General features: G+C 42.1%; 1 protein-coding gene across 1 annotated transcript in view; it reads right to left on the reverse strand.

Moving 5' to 3' along the window:
• The window catches only part of TNIK (TRAF2 and NCK interacting kinase), a 350,683-nt gene that overhangs the window by 280,281 nt on the left and 50,517 nt on the right, over positions 1-19,885 (reverse strand). Inside the window, exon 2 of the mRNA XM_032225673.1 lies at positions 5,326-5,391. Coding sequence (XP_032081564.1) covers positions 5,326-5,391 — 66 coding nt within the window. The remainder of the gene's footprint in view (positions 1-5,325; positions 5,392-19,885) is intronic.

Raw genomic sequence — 19,885 nt, forward strand, 5'->3', positions numbered from 1 at the left:
TCACACCTCTTTTTGTATTTGTCCTACACTCCCTTTCCCCTTTGATTGTAAGCCGCCCTGAGTCCCCTCAGGGAAAAGGGCGGCCTATAAATGTGCAATAAATACAAATACAAAATACAAAATACAAAAAAAAAATACAAAAAATTCCGGAACTTCCGGTATGTCTGATTTTCGCCCTCCCCGAGCCTCCGGGCGGGCCCTTCATTTACTTTGCATGATGAATGGGCCTGTTTCTGGGAGGGGTGGGAGGGGCCGGGAGGGATGGGCAAAGCCAGCCAGGTGTGGCATTTGGGGGTTCGCTGAACCAGGCAGAATCCTAGCTGGAGGACTGCCCGAACGCATGCAAACCCCCGGCAGCCTACCCCTGAGTTTAACTCAATATATCCAAATAGGCTGCTAGGCCTTAATATTACCTTAATATAGAGCCAAGGTGGCGCAGTGGTTAAATGCAGCACTGCAGGCTACTTCAACTGACTGCAGTTCTGCAGTTCAGCTGTTCAAATCTCACTGGCTCAGGGTTGACTCAGCCTTCTATCCTTCCGAGGTGGGTAAAATGAGGACCCGGATTTTTGTTGGAGGCGATATGCTGACTCTGTAAACCGCTTAGAGAGGGCTGAAAGCCCTATGAAGCAGTATATAAGTCTAACTGCTATTGCTATTGCTATTACTCTAGCATATATAAATTTTGCCTGAACATCAATTAATCTGGGTTATTGAAGCCTAAACACAGATTACCTGTGAATATACCAATATTTCTTTCTTTCCCATTTCTTTCTTGATAACCCCTTTAACGTTTTTGTTAATGATACATGCACTGCTTCTAATATTTAAAATGATTTTTTTTCAAGTGTACTTAAGATAGGTTGAAGCTTCTGCAAGAAGTAAAATGGAAAATAAATAAATATACAAAGACCATCATATAAATATTAGTAAACATTTTTATTGTGCTTTTTGCTTGAAACATTAAGCTTTCAAAAAGGATGCTGTCACATTTTCCATCAGTAGTTATCAGTACTAACCAGATACTTAAAACTAGGTCAGCATCATAGTTATGTCACCAACAGAAAGAAACGTTTAGACATCACTCAGCAAATCGTTTCAAAATTCAGCATTGTAAGTGTGTGTGGAGCTTTCCAGAACAAATATTTCCTGTGCCATTCACTTTTAAATTTTGGCAGATCATAATTTTAGCGAAGGTTTGATGTTATTTTGGAAATTCACACTTCCAAAAACATCTAGAATTTTTTGTTCCAGTCTTGGTTCACTGGCAAATTTTGAACATGCTTATTGAAGAGATGCGCACACAGCAGTACAATAATAGAGAAAGCAGATTTCAGAATAGATATTTCATTCCTATTGCTAATTCTATTTTTTCCCTTTCCCTTAGATTTGAGGAGCAGGAAAGAGAGAAGAAAGTTTATGCATATTAAATTAGGAGTACAAAAAAACATGGCAGGTTCAGTTGTACTATTTCCAAATTTGCCAATCCTTCACCTGTGAGAGAGTTACCATTTTCAAAACCACATACAAGAATAATTTAACTCAATGTAAACACTCAAATGTACCTTTTCCTATCTTTATGAGCCAAGGTGGCGCAGTGGTTAAATGCAGCACTGCAGGCTACTTCAGCTGACTGCAGTTCTGCAGTTCGGCTGTTCAAATCTCACCAGCTCAAGGTTGACTCAGCCTTCCATCCTTCCGAGGTGGGTAAAATGAGGACCCAGATTGTTGGGGGCGATATGTTGACTCTGTAAACCGCTTAGAGAGGGCTGAAAGCCCTATGAAGCGGTATATAAGTCTAACTGCTATTGCTATTGCTATACCCTATCTCCCAAGGATAAATAAAATAATAGGGTACTCAGAATTCCTGCTTACAAATCCTTATTCTCCAGTCCTTCCTTAAGCTAGTTCCCTCCAAAGACAGTGCAGATAGTTCTTGACTTACAATGACTATTGAGCTAAAAACTTCTGTTGCTAAGCAAGATATTTGTTAAGTGAGTTGCACCCCCATTTTATGATCTTTTTGGTCAAAGTTGTTAAGAATCACATGACTATTATGAAAATCTGGCTTCCCCCATTGATTTTGCCTGATGGGAAGGTTACAAATTATGACATGCTACTGTCATAAATACATGCCAATTGCCAAACACCCAAACGTTGATTATGTAACCATGGAGATGCTACAACAGTCTTACATGTGAAAACTAGTCCAAAGTCACCAAAGTCCAAATAACCTTTTTCTCAACGTTGTAACTTCAAATAGTCACCAAACAAATGGGTGCAAGTCAAGGACTACCTGTACAGGTAGCCTTTGTTTAACAAGTTTTTCAGTGACCACTTGAATGGTGCTGAACAAGGAGACTTAAAACTGATCCTTATAGTATGGATGTTGCAGCATCCTTGTAGTCATGTAAGCATGATTTGGGCATTTGCCAACCATCTTGCAATTAGGATGGTTGCAGCATCCTATGGTCACATGATCAACATTTGTGTTGGCATCCAACAAGCAAAGTCAATGGAGAAGCAGGAAGTCACCCATGGTACCTAACAAGGGTGTACGATTCAACTCGAATTTGAACTGCGGTTGTTACATTGGCATAATGATGTGATATTACACTTTACAATCCCATTGCTTATTGATGGAATTGACAATCCCAGTGAGAGTCGTTAAGCAAGGACCACCTACAGATGACTACTGGTCACCAGGTCCATATGGTTATAGCCCAAGAGACATAAGGATATCAATGTGTGAAAAGGAAGATTTTTTCAAGAAATTATAAAGGACAGCAAAGCCCAAGAGATGATGCTTATGGCCTATCATAAAAACAGCACTTCTTGTAATCATAAAAACAAACAAGCAATTAACAAGTTAAAAAAAATCACCAACCTTTAATAGTTTCACAAAGGCTGTCATTTGAATCAAGTCAAAATATCCTCCCTGTTGCAACTGCACGCATAATTAAATTGACGGTGACCGTGAAATACAATCTCAGCATCTTATCAACTGAAATTACCAGATTGCACGTAGAGTCACTGTTAACCCTGGCTTCTGCCACGCAATACCCTCCAGCAGTACTGGATTACAAACTCATTATCCCCAAGCCTGCTGGCCATGGAGATGGATATTCTAAAACCCAGCCTACCAGTTTGACAAAGCTACGCTAACACCTTCACACTATCAAGCTGATAGTCCTGAGGATCTGCCTTCCTCATATTGTAGAAGAGTCAACTTTGTCTTCTGATAAGGGAAGATAAATCTATCTCAGCATCTACTTCTGCCCTACTACCGCAGCACCATTGAGAGTGTCCCGACATATGGCATTCTTGCATGGTATGGGAGCAGCTCTGCAGCAGACAAAAAAGCTCTACAGAGATATCACCGGGCTCCAGTTACCAGCTCTGGATGACATCTTCGCACCTCGCTGTTTGAGGAAGTTGCATAACATTCTCAGAGACTCTTCCCATCCTGCTTACTATCTTTTTAGACTGTTGCCTTCTGGCAGAAGATACAGAACAATTAAAACTAAGACCACACGTTTTCTGAATAGCTTTTATCCCAGAGCTATAATTGCACTGAACAATAAACTAAAGGCCCACCATCAGTGAGCTATTGGACAGCACTACTTGGTCTGTTGTGTGGATGCTTGGTGATTTAGGGGTGGGATATATATATATATATATATATATATATATATATATATATATATATATATATATATATATATATATATATCTATATATATATCTATATCTATATCTATATCTATATCTATATCTATATCTATATCTATATCTATATCTCTATCTCTATCTCTATCTCTATCTCTATCTCTATCTCTATCTCTATCTCTATATCTATATCTATATCTATATCTATATATATATATATATATATATATATATATATATATGTGTGTGTTTTATTTGTGCTGATAAATAAGTTAGCTTCCTCCCATAATTGGGGCTTACCAGGGGTTGTGACACTATATTATATATATATATATATATATATATATATATATATATATATATATATATATAGATATAGATATAGATATAGATATAGATATAGATATAGATATAGATATAGATATAGATATAGATATAGATATAGATATAGATATAGATATATAGATATATAGATATATAGATATAGATATAGATATAGATATAGATATAGATATAGATATAGATATAGATATAGATATAGATATAGATACAGATACAGATACAGATACGTACAGGTACAGGTACAGGTACAGGTACAGGTACAGGTACAGGTACAGGTACAGGTACATATACATATACATATACATATACATACATACATACATACATACATACATACATACATATATATATATATATATATATATATATATATAATTTGGTGGCTGGGGGGGTGTTTGGGGATTGTTACATGTGTTGGGCCTGGACTCTGGGTGTTATGTGAATTTGTTGTAGGTGCATACTGTGTATATGTGTACAATGACAATAAAATAAAGCAAAGGTGAAAGGACTAAACAGGGATAAGTCATACTACAGGTTTGCTCAGACCAGCTGGAAAGCTGTGAGAGTTTCTCAACCCAGAAGGTGATCTTTATGTTAGTGAAGATTGTCCTATTGCTTTATCTTTCACCCTTTTCAGTAACATATGGGCTGCCTCTGTTGGGATCCAGCAAATTAAACTATCAAGAACAGCCGTAGTGTATCGCATCAATTTAGGAATCTTCCCCTCCCCCAACTTCTTGAAGTCTGCTTATTTGCTATTTTTTTTTATAATTTTTTTTATTTTTATTACACAGACAACACATACAGACAACAATTTTTTTTTAAAAAGCATCATCACATACAGCATGTCGTTTGGTTACAGGTGTTTTAACATCCATATTCTCGAATAACATTTACCATCACAGATTTTTCATCTAGTATAACTAAATACCTCACTTTCATTGTACAGTATATGTTCAATTACAATTAGTATTATTTTTTTTTCCAATAAATCATAGTTCCCTTACATTCTTGATTATCTATTTGGTAACAGTATACCTTTATATAATCCCCATGTGAAAGAAAAATTTTTTTTATCAAACCATTTATATTTATATATCACTATTTTCCCTTATACATAATTTGCTAAATTAACAAGACATTGTCATGTTCCCTTTCACCATTTTATACCGTTGCGGGAGGTTTTGCGAAAGCTTTAAGAAAACGGGAAGAACTTCAAATCAATAATTCAGAATCCCAAAACAGTAAAAGAAGGGTAAGCAAAGGAATGTTTTGCATATACACCCGTGTACACAGAAGTTACATAAATCTTACCTTATACACTTGTCCGTAAGTCCCATTGCCAACCAGTTCAACCAGTTCAAAGATGCCTGCAGGATCCTGAGAAAAAGAAAACACGAGAAAATTAAAGAGAGCCCAAACCAGACATTTTAACCGAATCCAAACAATGCTTCCTAAGAGCACTATTCACACATGGGGTTTCTGATTTATTTTGGTTGCATTCTGAAATGGAGACCGCTTTAAAAAAACAAAGAACCATTTTCAATGGTTTTAGAATACTTGAATTCTCTTTCCCAATAAGGTACATGTGAAGTTTTGGATGGCTTGTAAGTGGGACGTGCTCCCATACCCTGATTGCCACTGACTCTCACAAAATTTAAGCAAAATATTCACCCAAACACACAACATCAGTCGATCAAATTCACAGCCGAATCCAAATCTCTTTTCCAAACAAAATTGCAATGTAAAGTTCAAAAATCAACAAAGTCTGTTGGGTGGGGGATCCATTTTGGCTCTGTTCATCTCAAATTGGTCAGGTTGACTAGGTCTGTGATGGCGAACGGTTTCCCCAGCCCAGCTCCAACATGCATGCGCATATGCCTTCCACCGCCCACCTGGTCTTTAGGTCACTGTTGCACATACATGAGGGGCAGGGCCCATGCGGCAGAGGTGGGTTGCTACCGAACCAGTAGTGGAATTCAGGCCTGGGTCACAGAACCGGCAGCGACCCAGGCCTGCCATGCCCCCAACCCGTTCCCTCGCCTCTGCTGGGCCGCCACCATTTTGTTTTTCGTGACTGCGCATGCGCAGTTCACTGTAAACTGTTCTGTGCATGCACAAAGAACAATTTATATTGAACAGTGCACATGCACGAGTGACGCAAGCACGCAAACGCGTTGCACACGGATTGCAAACTGGTATTAAAACCAGCCGCAACCCACCCCTGGCATGCAGGGGATGCCTGCATGCATGCATGAGAGATGGGATGCAGGGATGCTCACCAGGTTGGTGCAGGAGGCTTTCCAGGGCCAAAATGGGGCATAGGGAGCATGGCTCCCCTCACACCCTATTTTGGCTTCCAAGTTAGTGCAGGAGGCATTTTCAGCATGCAACAACTAAAAGATTAGCCAACACTGGCCTAGGTAATTGTAAGAAAAAGAATGATTGCCTTGATAATGTATAGAAGACAAGGCCAGCCACTAGCACAGAGATAAAGTTAATACCCAAACCAATGTCTTAAATGCGCCCTTTCACACCAGTTTAGAGGGCAAAGAAGATTTCTCAAGATGGGAATGGCCAAAACACTTTGGCATAAAGATCTTATGAGTGCCCATTTGAAGGATATTTCTACCTGGTCCAGGAAGACTAAAGTACATCAGAGAAAATGGAAACGGAAGTAAAATATTTCTAAAAAACCTCTAGAAGGTTTTTTTTCCCCCATCATCGCAGTGAGTTCCTATTTTCAGACACTGAATGAGAGAGAAAGTAAGTACAAGGTAAAGAATAAAAATAACAAAGCAACTATTGTTTGTCAAGCAGCAGATTATTCAGCTGCATGCAGCAAAATGTATAAAACTTGCTTTTTAAAAGACCACTGCAGCCAATAAATGTGTTTAAGTATGTCCATCATTAAAAGCAAAATCCAGGGAAATTGTTGGCCGTAAGCAACTGCATTCTTGATAATTGCACTGTTTAATTAAGTAGGTAACAACCACAAAAAGTGAAAACAAAGAAAAGGGAAAGGAACACATAAACATATATAAAAGAAATTTTACAGTAAAGTGGAGGCTGAACTGAAAATATCACTATAAGAACAACAAAAGACAAAAAGGAAAAATAACTAAAAACATGAGAAAAAACATTCAAGTACCCCCTCTTTTTTTGCAATCAACTACATATTCAAAAAATGAGGTTGAATAAAGGATTGGCTCAAATGCAAATAGAATTCAGGATTTCTAACAGCTTTAATAGCAAAATATGGACTCACAACAGGAGGCTGTTGCTAGGAGTCATTCTGCATGGACTCCAATTTACAGCTGTAAGTGCAAAATGAGCCAGTTTTGTTGACCCAGACAGCTAACAAGGAGAACTAGCGTTGGGGAAAAACAGAAGAGATTTCCATACATATAGCAAATCTCTGAGACAGACATTTGCAAAACAATGCATTTCAGAGACATGGAGTTCCAAAAAGGTCCATTTTCCTCCAACCTGTACTAAAACACCTGGCCATTTTAGATGTCATCCATCCGTTTTTCAGAAGTCACAATTTATGCACGCCTTGTACGGACTTGAGTAATGGACTGTACCATCTTCTGCATCTGCTAATAGCCATTTAAGCAAAAATCCATAACATCGTCCAGGTCTCCTCCAGACAGGTATCTGCAAATTATTGCAGTAAGGCTGCTTGGATCTAACCGAGTGAGCACTTTATTCACTGCCATATTCAACAAAAGGGACGTGATGGCTCAGTGGCTAAGACACTGAGCTTGTCGATCAGAAAGGTTAGCACTTCAGAGGTTCGAATCCCTAGCGCCTGTAATGGTGTGAGCTCTCATTACTTGTCTCAGCCAATCTAACAGTTCTAAAGCATGTAAAAATGCAAGTAGAAAAATAGGAACCACCTTTGGTGGGAAGGTAACAGCATTCCGTGTGCCTTCGGCGTTTAGTCATACCAGCGACATGACCACGGAGATGTCTTCGGACAGCGCAGGTTCTTTGGCTTTGAAACGGAATGAGCACCGCCCCCTAGAGTCGAGAACGACTAGCACATATGTGTGAGGGGAACCATTATATCCAACAAAAAGCGTATGACATATACACGGAGCAGCTTCATACTTGGTTAGGAAATCAAATTACTCTTGTCAAAGTCCAGCTTAGGCCTGGCTTTTCCTGCCTAGGCAGTGGGTTGGACTAGAAGACCTCCAGGGTCCCTTCCAACTCTGTTATTCTATTCTGGTTTGTTCACAGATTATGATATCCAAGGTTTATTATGGAATAAATCACAGAAAACTGAGTTCCACGTCACATTAGATGCCAATGTTCGCAATTTGGAGAGTGTTTTTTCTGTAGTGTAATATGCATCATTTTGGTTCATAAGTGATTAATAATTCGGTGTTATATCTGAATCCAGATTTGATCAACAAACCATAATTAAACAATATAAATCTAGTTAAAAATAGGACTGATCTCCACGATCCTGCAATTCATCACTGTTATATACCACTGGAAGAAAAGAATGGTCTAAGGTAGTGTTTCTCACAGAGCCCTCATCAGAGCCTTCCCCAGAGTCCAGGACTTTCCCATGTTCCTCCCCAACCTCTTCACTATCTGAATCTGCTGCCAACTGTGCTGGCCACTGGAGGGCCACAACACCCCTTCTTTATGGAACATCATTGCCCCACAGCAGAGGTGGGTTCCTACAGGTTCGGACCGATTCGGCCAAATAGGTAATAACTTGGCCTGCCATGGTCCCAAACTGGTTCTCTCGGCAGTCCCATTGGCGCCGCCATCTTGTTTTTTATTTCTACGTATGCGCAGAAGCATTTCTTTATTAGTGTGCATGCGCACAAAGTGCATATCAAGCGTGTGTGCCCCCCTGAGCAAACCGGCAGTAGCGGTAGCCGGAACCCACCCCTGCCCCAGAGTTATGATTGCCCTCCACCATATGAAAGATAACAACTCTTCTCGCACCCTTTAATTCCACTCATTCATAAGATGCACGGAGTCATTTATTTTATTTTTTTGTTCTATATATACAGTAATCCATTCTTGCACACACTTTGATAAAATGCAGATTCGAATCCTTTCTTCTACCCTAAAAGAAATGGAAGGAAAGAACCTTCTTATTGCATCTTTCAAAGGGGTATAAAGGGAGAGGAAAAAGATATTGGAAGAAGCATTCCTCATCAAAGTAAACTCATTACAATTAACTAGCCCCCTCTTCAAAGTAATAATAGTGAGAGCTCTTTACGGCTTACCAATCTAGATATCCACATTCCTGTCTGTTCATAGTTGTTTTGAGTAACTCAAATGATGCCAGATATAAATTGCTTAATGCTATAAACTTGAATAACTAGGAAGAGCGGAAGAACAAAATTAGACACGGAAGAAGGCAAATAAGAAACACTTTCTGACGTTTTGAAATCAAAATATGAGAAATCGTTTAATGGAAGCTTTAAATTATTCAGGATAGGTTTCAATGGTGACCTGATGCAAAATACTGTAAAATCCCTGATCACATATAATCATTTTTATAGATAATGAGTCATGGGACTTTTTGCTGCTAATACAAATCCTTTGTTTCCACTTAACAAACGTTTCCTTTCACCGCCACCCATCCCAATAAATCTCGTGTGTCAGACACGAACTGGAGGGCCTTCTATTACTTTTCCTTCCTAAAACTTTTATTTATTTCTTCCCTCTCCACAAGGCTTCAAGAGGTGAAATATGAAACATCACCGCAGGAGCAAAAGCCACAACAGGCAGTATTTGTAATGAAAAAAGTGAAGAGACAGCTTCTGTCCCATCAAACGGTTTGCAATGTCTCTTCCTTGCACAGTTCTGAAAGTTTTTCAAGACATCCACCTCCCGTCTACTGAACCTCCATTCTCACCCACAGTAAGCTAAGCATCTACAATATTTATGGAGACCACAAGGCTTTTACATCCAGTTATATGGCACGAGTCCATGCATGCATAGGAAATGAAAAGGACTAGGGATGATAGCAGTGTCCCAATATCTCTGGGGCTTCCACAAAGAGGAGGGAGTCAAGCTATTCTCCAAAGCACCCGAGGGCAGGACAAGAAGCAATAGATGGAGCTAATGAAGGAGAGGAGCAACCTAGAACTAAGGAGAAATTTCCTGACAGAACAATTAATCAGTGGAACAACTTGCCTCCAGAAGTTGTGGGTGCTCCAACACTGGAAGTTTTTAAGATGAGTTTGGATATGCATTTGTCTGAAATGGCATAGGGTTTCCTGCCTAAGCAGGGGGTTGGACTAGAAGACCTCCAAGATCCCTTCCAACTCTGTCGTTCCCCACTTCCAGCATTAACAGTACATTAACGCTGGGTTATCAGCTAGTAAATGAATAAACAAAAAGACTTCTGTCCATTATTCTGTGTCCTTCTGGCATGACAGAGAGCAAGTGACCTTCTTCGATGTGCTACCCTTCGAGGCATGTCACACTTGCTCATATTTTTGCCCATGAATGATTGCTAGGTGTACAAAGCCTCTGAGCACAACTCATGGCACAAGTCAAATTACAGAACTAATGATCTTGATACTTTCAGAGCTGAGGAAAGCAGCCATTCCCTTTAGCCCTTCAAATGTTAAATGCAAGTTGACATCAGTAACATTTAGTGGACTTCGTTCACCATCTCGAGAATGACTTGAGCTACAGAATTGCCTGGCCTCATTGGTAACTTTTCTCTTTGTGGGTTCTTTTCTGACAAGGGTCCTGGAATATTTTTGCCTAGCTGGTGTAAGTTAAAAAAAAAGTATTTTCCCTTCATGAATCACAATAGCTATGCTATTTTCTTTTAATGCTGTAATAATTCAGAACTGAGCATTCAGTGCAATTTTACTGAAAATGTTTTCGGGGGCATCCTGCCATTGCAATGGCTTTGCCCTCTGCATCAGACGCCTCAACACTGGAACTAAAGAATAGGCACCTGTTACTATGCAGCAAGATTTCATTAAGCGGCTTGAAAAAGCCAATTTGTTCACCCAGTGGTTCATTAAATAATAACTCAAAGGGGCTCCTGTATGGACAATAGAGACTGAATCCTGAACTAAGTACAGTGCCAAAAATTGCAGATGTTGTCCCAATGAAAAATTGTTATTATTGAATTAAAAAGAACAGACGGCAATCTTCCCCTATATGCGCTCCAATAAATTAATATGCTCAACGTGGCACAAGTGCACATAAATAAATGGAACACATTTATAATATCAAACATTTTATTTTAATTCCCAAACGTACCCACCCTACATATCATGTTTAAATCCACCCTATTTCTTCCCATTTTGGTAAATATCCGTATTGTCTGTTCATCTCCAGGGAAAATTATCTCATATTCAGATAGTTCCCGACTTACAATAGTCTGTTTAGTAACCATTCGAACTTGCGACGGCACTGAGGAAAAAAATCATTTTTCACACTTACGACCATTGCAGCATCCTAATGGTCACATAATGAGAACCCATGACGCTTGGCAACTGACTCATATTTATGACGTGGCAGTGTCCTGGGTCATGGGATCCCTTTTTGCAACCTTCTGACAAGCAAAGTCAACGGGGAAACCAGATTCACTTAACAACTTTGCTACCAATTTAACAATTGCAGTGACTCGCTTAGCAATTATGGCAAGAAAGGTTGTAAAATTTAATGGGACAAAATTCACATAAAGAATGTCTCGCTTACCAACAAAACATTTGGCCTCAAGTCAAGTCACTACCTCCTGTATTCTTCCAAAGAGCGTTCTGATTAATTGCACATTTAAAGTTCTGTCACCTTATGTATCTACAGCTTTTTTGCTACAACCAGAAATGGAAAGTGGATTTTTCATTTATATGCGTTTCCTTCTAATATTTCTTTATCATTATTAATTTATTTATTCTGCATTTTATTCTTGTTAATCACTCTGAACACCCGCATATCTCAATCAAACTCAATAGCAACAAGATATTACAGCACTGCTCTGCAGGTGTGTACGTATATGATTTGTTTGTTAAATTTATTTGCTGCCTGCCTACCTACCTGGTCTAGGCCAGGGCTCTCCAATCTTGGCAACTTTAAGGCTTGTGGACTTCAACTCCCGGAATTCTTCAGCTAGCAAAGCAAAGCTGGCTGAAGAACTCTGGGAGTTGAAGTCCACAAGTCTTAAAGTTGCCAAGGTTGGAGACCCCTGGTCTAGGCGGCTTACAAATAATATGTAATACTGTCAGACAAGCAAACAAAGCAATTTGTGAGAGAAAGAAGGACCAGTTCATGAAAGTGTATAAACTAAGTCTTTGGTCTAGCACTCTCATAGGTAATGGCCAGAGGTTTTTCCAGATATCAAAGTTGGAAGGGGGAAACCAAGGTCGTCTTTGACTTAAGACTACTTATTGTAGTCTTTGTCATTGTAATGCAGAATTACATTACAATTGTAATTGTAATGGAGTGCAGAATTTTCATCGTAAGTCATGACAAGGCGTAAGTCAAGGAATCCATGTGACTAACCCAATTTTACGACTTCTATTCTGGGGTCATTAAGTGAATGTGGCGCTTGGATGGTGAACACGGCTTTAAAACAAATACAACTGTAAAACTAATCAATGTTTCTTTGTTTTTTGCAAGAACTGGCTGAAAAGGCCCCAAAACGGCGAAAAACATAATTCTCAGCCACATGGCTGTGGAAGGCTGCAACTGGCCTTAAAAGTGAGCTGGTTTCCAAGCACCAAAAATGCCTTTTTTTTTTGGGGGGGGGGGGGGGGTCCTTCTTAACTTTGAATGCTTTATAACTGACCAACCATCACACAAGGACTACCTGTAATAAATTCTCAAAGATTAATAACCAAGTGCTCTGCATTTAAAGCAGAGGCTTCACCATCAACCAAAGACTTCATTTCGAATGCCATTATCTAGAGTCAATTCTGGATTCTATAGACCAGTGATGAAAGAAATGTCCTTCTGGGTTCGGCTCCAAGTGGGGAAAAAGACACTGGAGACATGGAGGCTGCTTGGAAAGATGGTTTTAATGGTGGACAGGACCACATGGCTTGAGCCCTGAACAGAAAAGGTGATCACATGCTTCAATGTTGGTGGAGAAAAGAGAAGGACTGAGATGCTGAGTTCCTGGTTTTATCCCCCTCTGGTCTTTGATCTTGAGCTTGTATTCTGATTGGCTGTCAGACTCCCATGGGGCCATGCATTTTGAATCCAGGTTTGGTTGAGTTCTCAGATGCCATGTGGCGAGTTGGGTAAAGTGCCAATATTATCATGGCTTAATCCCATCCCCCTGGAGCTGAAGTGCAGAACTCTTTATTATGTAAAGGGACTAGCTTGGCCTTCTTAATGGCCCATTGACAAAGTGGGGATGGGCAGAAAGCTACAGGGAGCTATTCTGTCTTTTAAAACATGTTTCTTCCTTTTCATATCCAGAGAAATATTCTGCCTTTTCAATATTTCCTAGGATATTTCATTTTTCTGGGAGAGGGCTGGGTGATAACTTCCTAAACCAGTGATGGCTAACCTTTTTATCGCTGTGTGCGGAAAGCAAGCACACACATGCCTGTACCCACAATGCAATGCGCACGTGACACACACACGTCCTCTTTTTAGTGGGCCTTCCTGCAACCTCCTGGGACCAAAAACAGGCTGCGGGAGTTGCGCCAAACCCCATGTGTAACCCTCCCATGCATGTGTACGTGACTCCCTCCGCCCCCACCGTGCATACATGCACTTTTCCCGCATGTGCCCTGCCACCTGCACATACGTGGAAAAAAAACCAAAATTAGCTGGCTGGCAGGAGGCGTTGAATAACATCTGACAGGCGCGTGTGCTGAGCTGGGGCAACGGCCCGCATAGAGGGCTCTGTGTGCCACCTGTGGCACGCATGCCATACCTTCGCCACCACGACTATAGGCTGACACCAATGGCAAACGCTATATGTTGACCCCAAAGGTGAATAACCTTTGGCCTCAGGTCTCCATTCCTCTCTTGTTTCAGAGTCCCATGAGTCATGACTGCAATAACTGATCACAGAGTTTGCTAGCCCTAATATATAAGCCCTGAAGTAGCCCTAATAAATATCCTTTGCTTTAAAAAAAAAAAAAAACCAAACCTCCAAATATAGCCCTAAGCCATTGTTTATCAAACTTGACAACTTTCCCTCCCAGAATTCCCTAACCAGCCTGGCAGTCCACACATCTTAATGTTACCAAAGCTGAAAAACAGTGCATTGCACAATGAAGCAGAAAATTCTGAAATACTCTATATCAGTGTTTCTTGGCAACTTGACGAAGTCCGGACTTCAACTCCCAGAATTCCCCAGCCAGCGAATGCGAAGGTTGAGAAACACTGCTCTATATCATATGTAACCCTCCAAGGGTGTCTTATGTGTCTTTCTGCCATTTTTATGTCTTCAGGGCAAACTATTTTTCCTCCCCATCCTTCCTCCATTCCCAGTTTCCACTGGGAATAAATTCTTCTTTGTCTTCTCTCGGGTCCAAACACATTACACAAATGGATTAAAAAAAGAATGTAATCCATGCTTTTGCCATTTTTTTTTCTTTAGTAGATTTAAAAGAAAAACAAGCAATGCCATCTTATTAGCTTTCATTAATTATCTGGCAACATACATTTTCTAATAAAATAACAGATGTCCATTTAACAGATGCTGGGAAAGTTCATTTACACATTTATCGCCATCATTTCAATCCAACATTGCAGAATGATTTTTTTATAACATTTGATATTCTCATGATACTTTATCTATCATCATCTCTCAAAGTCATGCTGCACTCAGACTGGTTTTACAGTATTTGGCCCAAAAAGAAGTAGCTAAAAGCAATTAAAAAGTTTGCTTGTCCAATTATTAATTATGGGGTGTGGTGGCTCAGTGGCTAAGACGCTGAGTTTTTTGATCAGAAAGGTCGGAAGTTTGGTGGTTCGAATCCCTAGTGCCGTGTAACCGAGTGAGCTCCCATTACTTGTCCCAGTTTCTGCCAACCTAGCAGTTCAAAAATATGTAAAAATGCAAGGAGAAAAATAGGGACCACCTTTGGTGGGAAAGTAACAGTGTTCCGTGCATCTTTGGTGTTTAGTCATGCCAGCCACATGACCACAAGAGACGTCTTCAGACAACGCTGGCTCTTCAGCTTTGAACCGGAAATGAGCACTGCCTCCTAGAGTCGGGAATGACTAGCACATATGTGCGAGGGGAACCTTTACCTTTATGTGTGACTTTTTCGACTGTGGAAACCACAAAACCCTAACTGGGTCCATTTCTGCTAACCTTTTCCAAAATCAGCAAAGATCAGCCACCCTCCAAATTTTCTGCTCGAAATCTTCCTTTCAATTTCCCAAACCTCAATCCTATCTCAAGCCCATGAACATTGAGTGTGGCCCTTGGTCCCTACCAGTAACATAGATTTTTTTTCTCAAACAGAAAAATTAACAACTACCTTGCTTCTAATTTCATAGCACAAAATGTGCCAAAATAAATCCATTCAAATCCACCAAATCAAATTCAGATTAGCCTTGCCCTAGTTCCATTTTTCTGTGGTTGAATAGAAGCTCCACTTATAAAATCACTTTTTTCAGTACTGTCATTAACACAGGCACTAAATGAATCAGTCAGGAAGACCTGGCAGGTGACGGTGTCGATGACGGCGCCTAGATGTTGCAATCTGGTCGTTGGTTGAAGATATATTTTCTCCAGATTTATGGAGAAGCCCTAGTCCTGGAGGACCTTCATGGTGTACGTCAGGTCTTGGATCACCTGCTGTGGCGATGACGACTGGATGAGGACGTCGTCTAGGTAGCAATGGAACCGCACCGGATGAGATCTGAGAAAAGCTGCCACTGCAGCAAGGATCTTTGTAAACGTCCTGGGGGCCGATGACAGGCCGAACAGCAAGGCCCGATACTGGTAGTGGCGGCCGGCATAAGTGAATCTCAGGTACCGGTGGTGAGTTTTGCGAATGGGTATCTGGAGGTAGGCCTCTTTGAGATCTACGGATGTCAAGATGTCTTCTGGCCTGATGCAGCCCAGGATGGATTGTTGGGATTGCATCTTGAATCTCCAGTAAGTTATGTGATAATTTACTCTTTTTATATTTAGGATTCCCCTCCACCTCCCGGAGCTTTTGGGGACCAGGAACAGAATGGAGTAAAATCCTGTTCCTTCCTGACCTGGTGGAACCGGTTCTATGGCCCTGATCTCCCTGAGATGCCTGATCTCCTGGCCCATGAGAACCTTTTTGACAGGACACGAAGGGGTGGGACAGCGGATGAAGTATCGGGGGGAGGGGAGAGAAATTCCAAGGTGAGACCCAAGCGAATTGTCTGTAGGACCCACTGATCTGATGTGATCTGCTCCCATTGGGCGTGGAATAACTGAAGATGCACACCTATGGGAGCTGACCGTTGGTGGTCACTTGTATCTTTTGAAAGGGTGGGAACCAGACCCCTCTTGAAAGGGATGCTGGAGAAATTCTGCTGGCAACCTCTGTCGCGAAATGACTGACAGTCCTAGGACCAGTCAGCCTGCTGTAAGTACGGCCAATGGAAAGAGGTGGAGCTGGAAGAAGGCTCCACATTCCGAAAGGGCTGCCTCCTGTAGGAGTTGGAGCCCTTCCGGTCAGATTTCTTGGTGACCGATGGCATCACCTTCTTTTTGTCCTTGTTTTCTACTAGGATTGGGTCCAGAACCTCCCTGAAAAGCTTGTTCCCCTTTAAAGGGTGCCAAGACCAGCTTCCATTTGGAGCGCATGTCAACGTTCCAGTGCCTGAGCCACAAGAGACGTCTAGTAGTGACATTGGATGCCAAGGCCCGGGAGGCAAATTTGGCTGCGCTCAGGGTGGCATCGGCGGTCTACTTACTGACATACTGCCTTAATTTAGTATCTCCGGCCGGAAGTTTGGTCAGCAACTGTCTCAACTAGAAAAGGGTGGCCCTAGAAAGGAAGGACGCCAAGACGTACGTTTTAATTGCCCAAGCCGCCGCCTGGTGCGTTGTGTGGCAGGCGTTCTCTGTTCTCTTGTCCTCTGCTTTGAGTCCCTCCAGCAAATCGGGAGGGAGTACAGAGGATGAGGTAAGGGCTGCCACAGGAGGATCAATGGGAGGTAATTTAAGCAAGTCCTCCAGACCTCTTATCATTGCTACCAGGAGTAGCAAGGGTGGCTGGTTGTGCCCATTGCTTTTGAACCACATTCAAAAAGATCTTGGGGACTGGCACTATCTCCTGGGCCGACACAGGCTCCTCAAAGAGGTGCCCAGATAGGTCGTCTGGGTCATGACTCACCTGAACTAGGGGGTAGACCCCAAACAGGTCAAGACCTTTGCCTTATTCAAGATGGTTTTGAAGTTGGCAAGCTTAAATAAGCCCAAAAAGACAGGTTTTTCGAATGCAACCCCTTTGTCCCCAGAAAACTCAGGGTCCTGCCTAGGTACGATGTCCTCTTCCTCCCAGTCAGAATCCTCACTGGCCAGAGAGGAATGTGGAGACTGAGAAGGCTGGATGAATGGCGTTTCTCTGGGAGCATTTTGGGGCTGGAGATGTCAGGTCTTGCGCGGGTGCTTGCCTCGCTGCAGCATGCCCGCCTCTATGCCCTGGGATATAGCCCTGTTAATGACCTCCTGCATTTCTGCTGAAAGGTTGGGGCCCTGGTCCTCAATGGGTCGAACTCCTGGAATGGGTCAGAGGGCCGGCTGATGGGGTGCCAAGAAGCCCACGGGAGTGGGCCCTTCCTCCAGGTCTGAAAGACAGATGAAGAGATCAGCCTGGTCAACCATTGAAGGACCTGGAGAAGCCCCCATGGCAAGGGAAACAGTGAGAGAAACCTCTTGGCCCTCCTCATCACTATCAGAGACAGGTTGCCTCTGATCTGGGTGAACCTCCACAGAGGGCTCCACTGGAGACACCGATTAGGAGGTTTGGGCCTGCTGCTGAGCCTTGAAAAATTGCTTCTCTAAGGCCTTCTGGCGACGTATGGCATCCTTATCCAGGCCCGATCCATGTTTGGGTCCAGGCCTAGAATAGGGTTTGCTACCCCTGATGGCTTCCCAGGCAGCCTTGCCAGCTTGCCTGGAGAAAGCTCTGGATGAGGGCCCAATCTGCTCTGAGTTCTCAGGGATCTGATCCTCCATGGCTGAAAGTTGGGGTCTAACTGAAACAGGCAGGGACTACCTCCACTCACCACCTTCACAGTTGCTCACTGCGGACCAAAGCGTTCAGAAGAGAGACACAGAAGGTCACTGAGATCAGATCCAGCCAAGCAAGAATGTGGTGCGAGCGTTAGCAGCTACCAGCATCTTGCAGGCCAGGTAAGGAGGCGATCTGATAAGCCACGATCCTTGCCGCATTAATCTGGTGGTTTCGCTAGATTAGGAGTCAAATCGCTGGTCAGACCGGACAAGGAGCCTCCATGCGGCACATGCAACAAGTCAGGCGAGCAGGCAGCTGCGGTAATGTGCTCAGAAACGAAACTGGCAAAAACAAAATGGCGGACGGAACTTTCTGTGTCCCAAATCAGCAACCACGGCAGTAATGCAACTCAAATTTGCCACCAGAACTAGAGGGGAGCCCTGAAGAGCCGCGCCGAATGCTGGCTTTGCAAAGCATGGATAGCGGCAACGGAGCCTTCAGCGGGGGTTCCCACCGTAGCAGGGGTGCTGCGACAGCGCTGGCGTCGGCCCTCCGAACCACGCGCCTCTCACAACAGCCCTCTGTGGCCCTACGATGCCCAACTGAACCCAGGATACCAGGAGGACTGAAAAGGTGAGCAAACAGCCAAATTGAAAAGAAAGGAATTTTCCCTCACCAAGTCTGCTCAAGATGAACACATTAAGGGAATTTTCCCTACTTTTAACTCTAGGAGAGTCCAAGCAATCCGTAGAATTGGAGAGAAACTTGAAAGCACATCCACTGGGCTAGCTGAATTGAAAAAAAACTGAAGATAGTCAGCACCAGAGGCGTGACTTAAAGTTTCAATTCAGTTCTGGGCAGATTGCCTGTATTTAAACCTTGCTTTACTCTCCTTCGCAGCGCCCTGGAAAAGTTATAAGGCCATGTGATCGCCATGTGTGATGTTCCCAGCAAGCCAAGTCAATGGGGAAGCTGGCAGAGAAGATCTTTTGTCTTTTGGGATTGCACCCCCTTCCCTGTGATTGTAAGCCGCCCTGAGTCCCCTCAGGGAAAAGGGCGGCCTATAAATCCTAATAAAATGTCTAAAAATAAAAAATAAAAAAAAATCACAAGTTGCAGACACAATATCTTGCTTAACAGCCATGGTGATTTGCTTAACAACCACAGCAAAAAGGTTGTGAAATTAAGTTGGGCCACATGATGCCCCACTTAACAACTACAGTGCTTAATGATGAATGTTCTGGTCCCTACTGTGGTCATAAGTTGAGGAATAACAGAAAGCAAAAGATGTCTTTGGAGATTCTCAGTCTCATCCAGGTCATGGTTGTCCCAAAGGTGCTTTTTCAAGAGGCAACTGGACTGTCTGGTTTTTCTTTGAAGAGGTTTTGCTTCTCATCCAAGAAGCTTCTTCAGCTTTGACTTACATATCCCCTTTGCACCATCCAGTCAGAGCTGAAGAAGCTTCTTGGATAAGAAGCGAAACCTCTTCAAAGAAAAACCAGAAAGTCCAGTTGCTCTTGAAAAAAGCACCTTTGGGGGGAAAAAGCAAAGACTAACATGGTACTCATGCATTTTTTCATCGCACCTTATTGAATAAACCACAACTGTCTGTCTTTCATTAATGTGCAAAGCTATAGTCAAGATTTACAAGCTACAAATATCTGGGTTTAATCAACCTAGGCATCAACTTATTTCCCTTATTTGCTGAAATATTACAAGGAAGCCTCTTAATGCCAGAT

Source organism: Thamnophis elegans, chromosome 10 (genome assembly GCF_009769535.1).
Source record: "Thamnophis elegans isolate rThaEle1 chromosome 10, rThaEle1.pri, whole genome shotgun sequence".
Taxonomy (NCBI): Eukaryota; Metazoa; Chordata; class Lepidosauria; order Squamata; family Colubridae; genus Thamnophis; species Thamnophis elegans.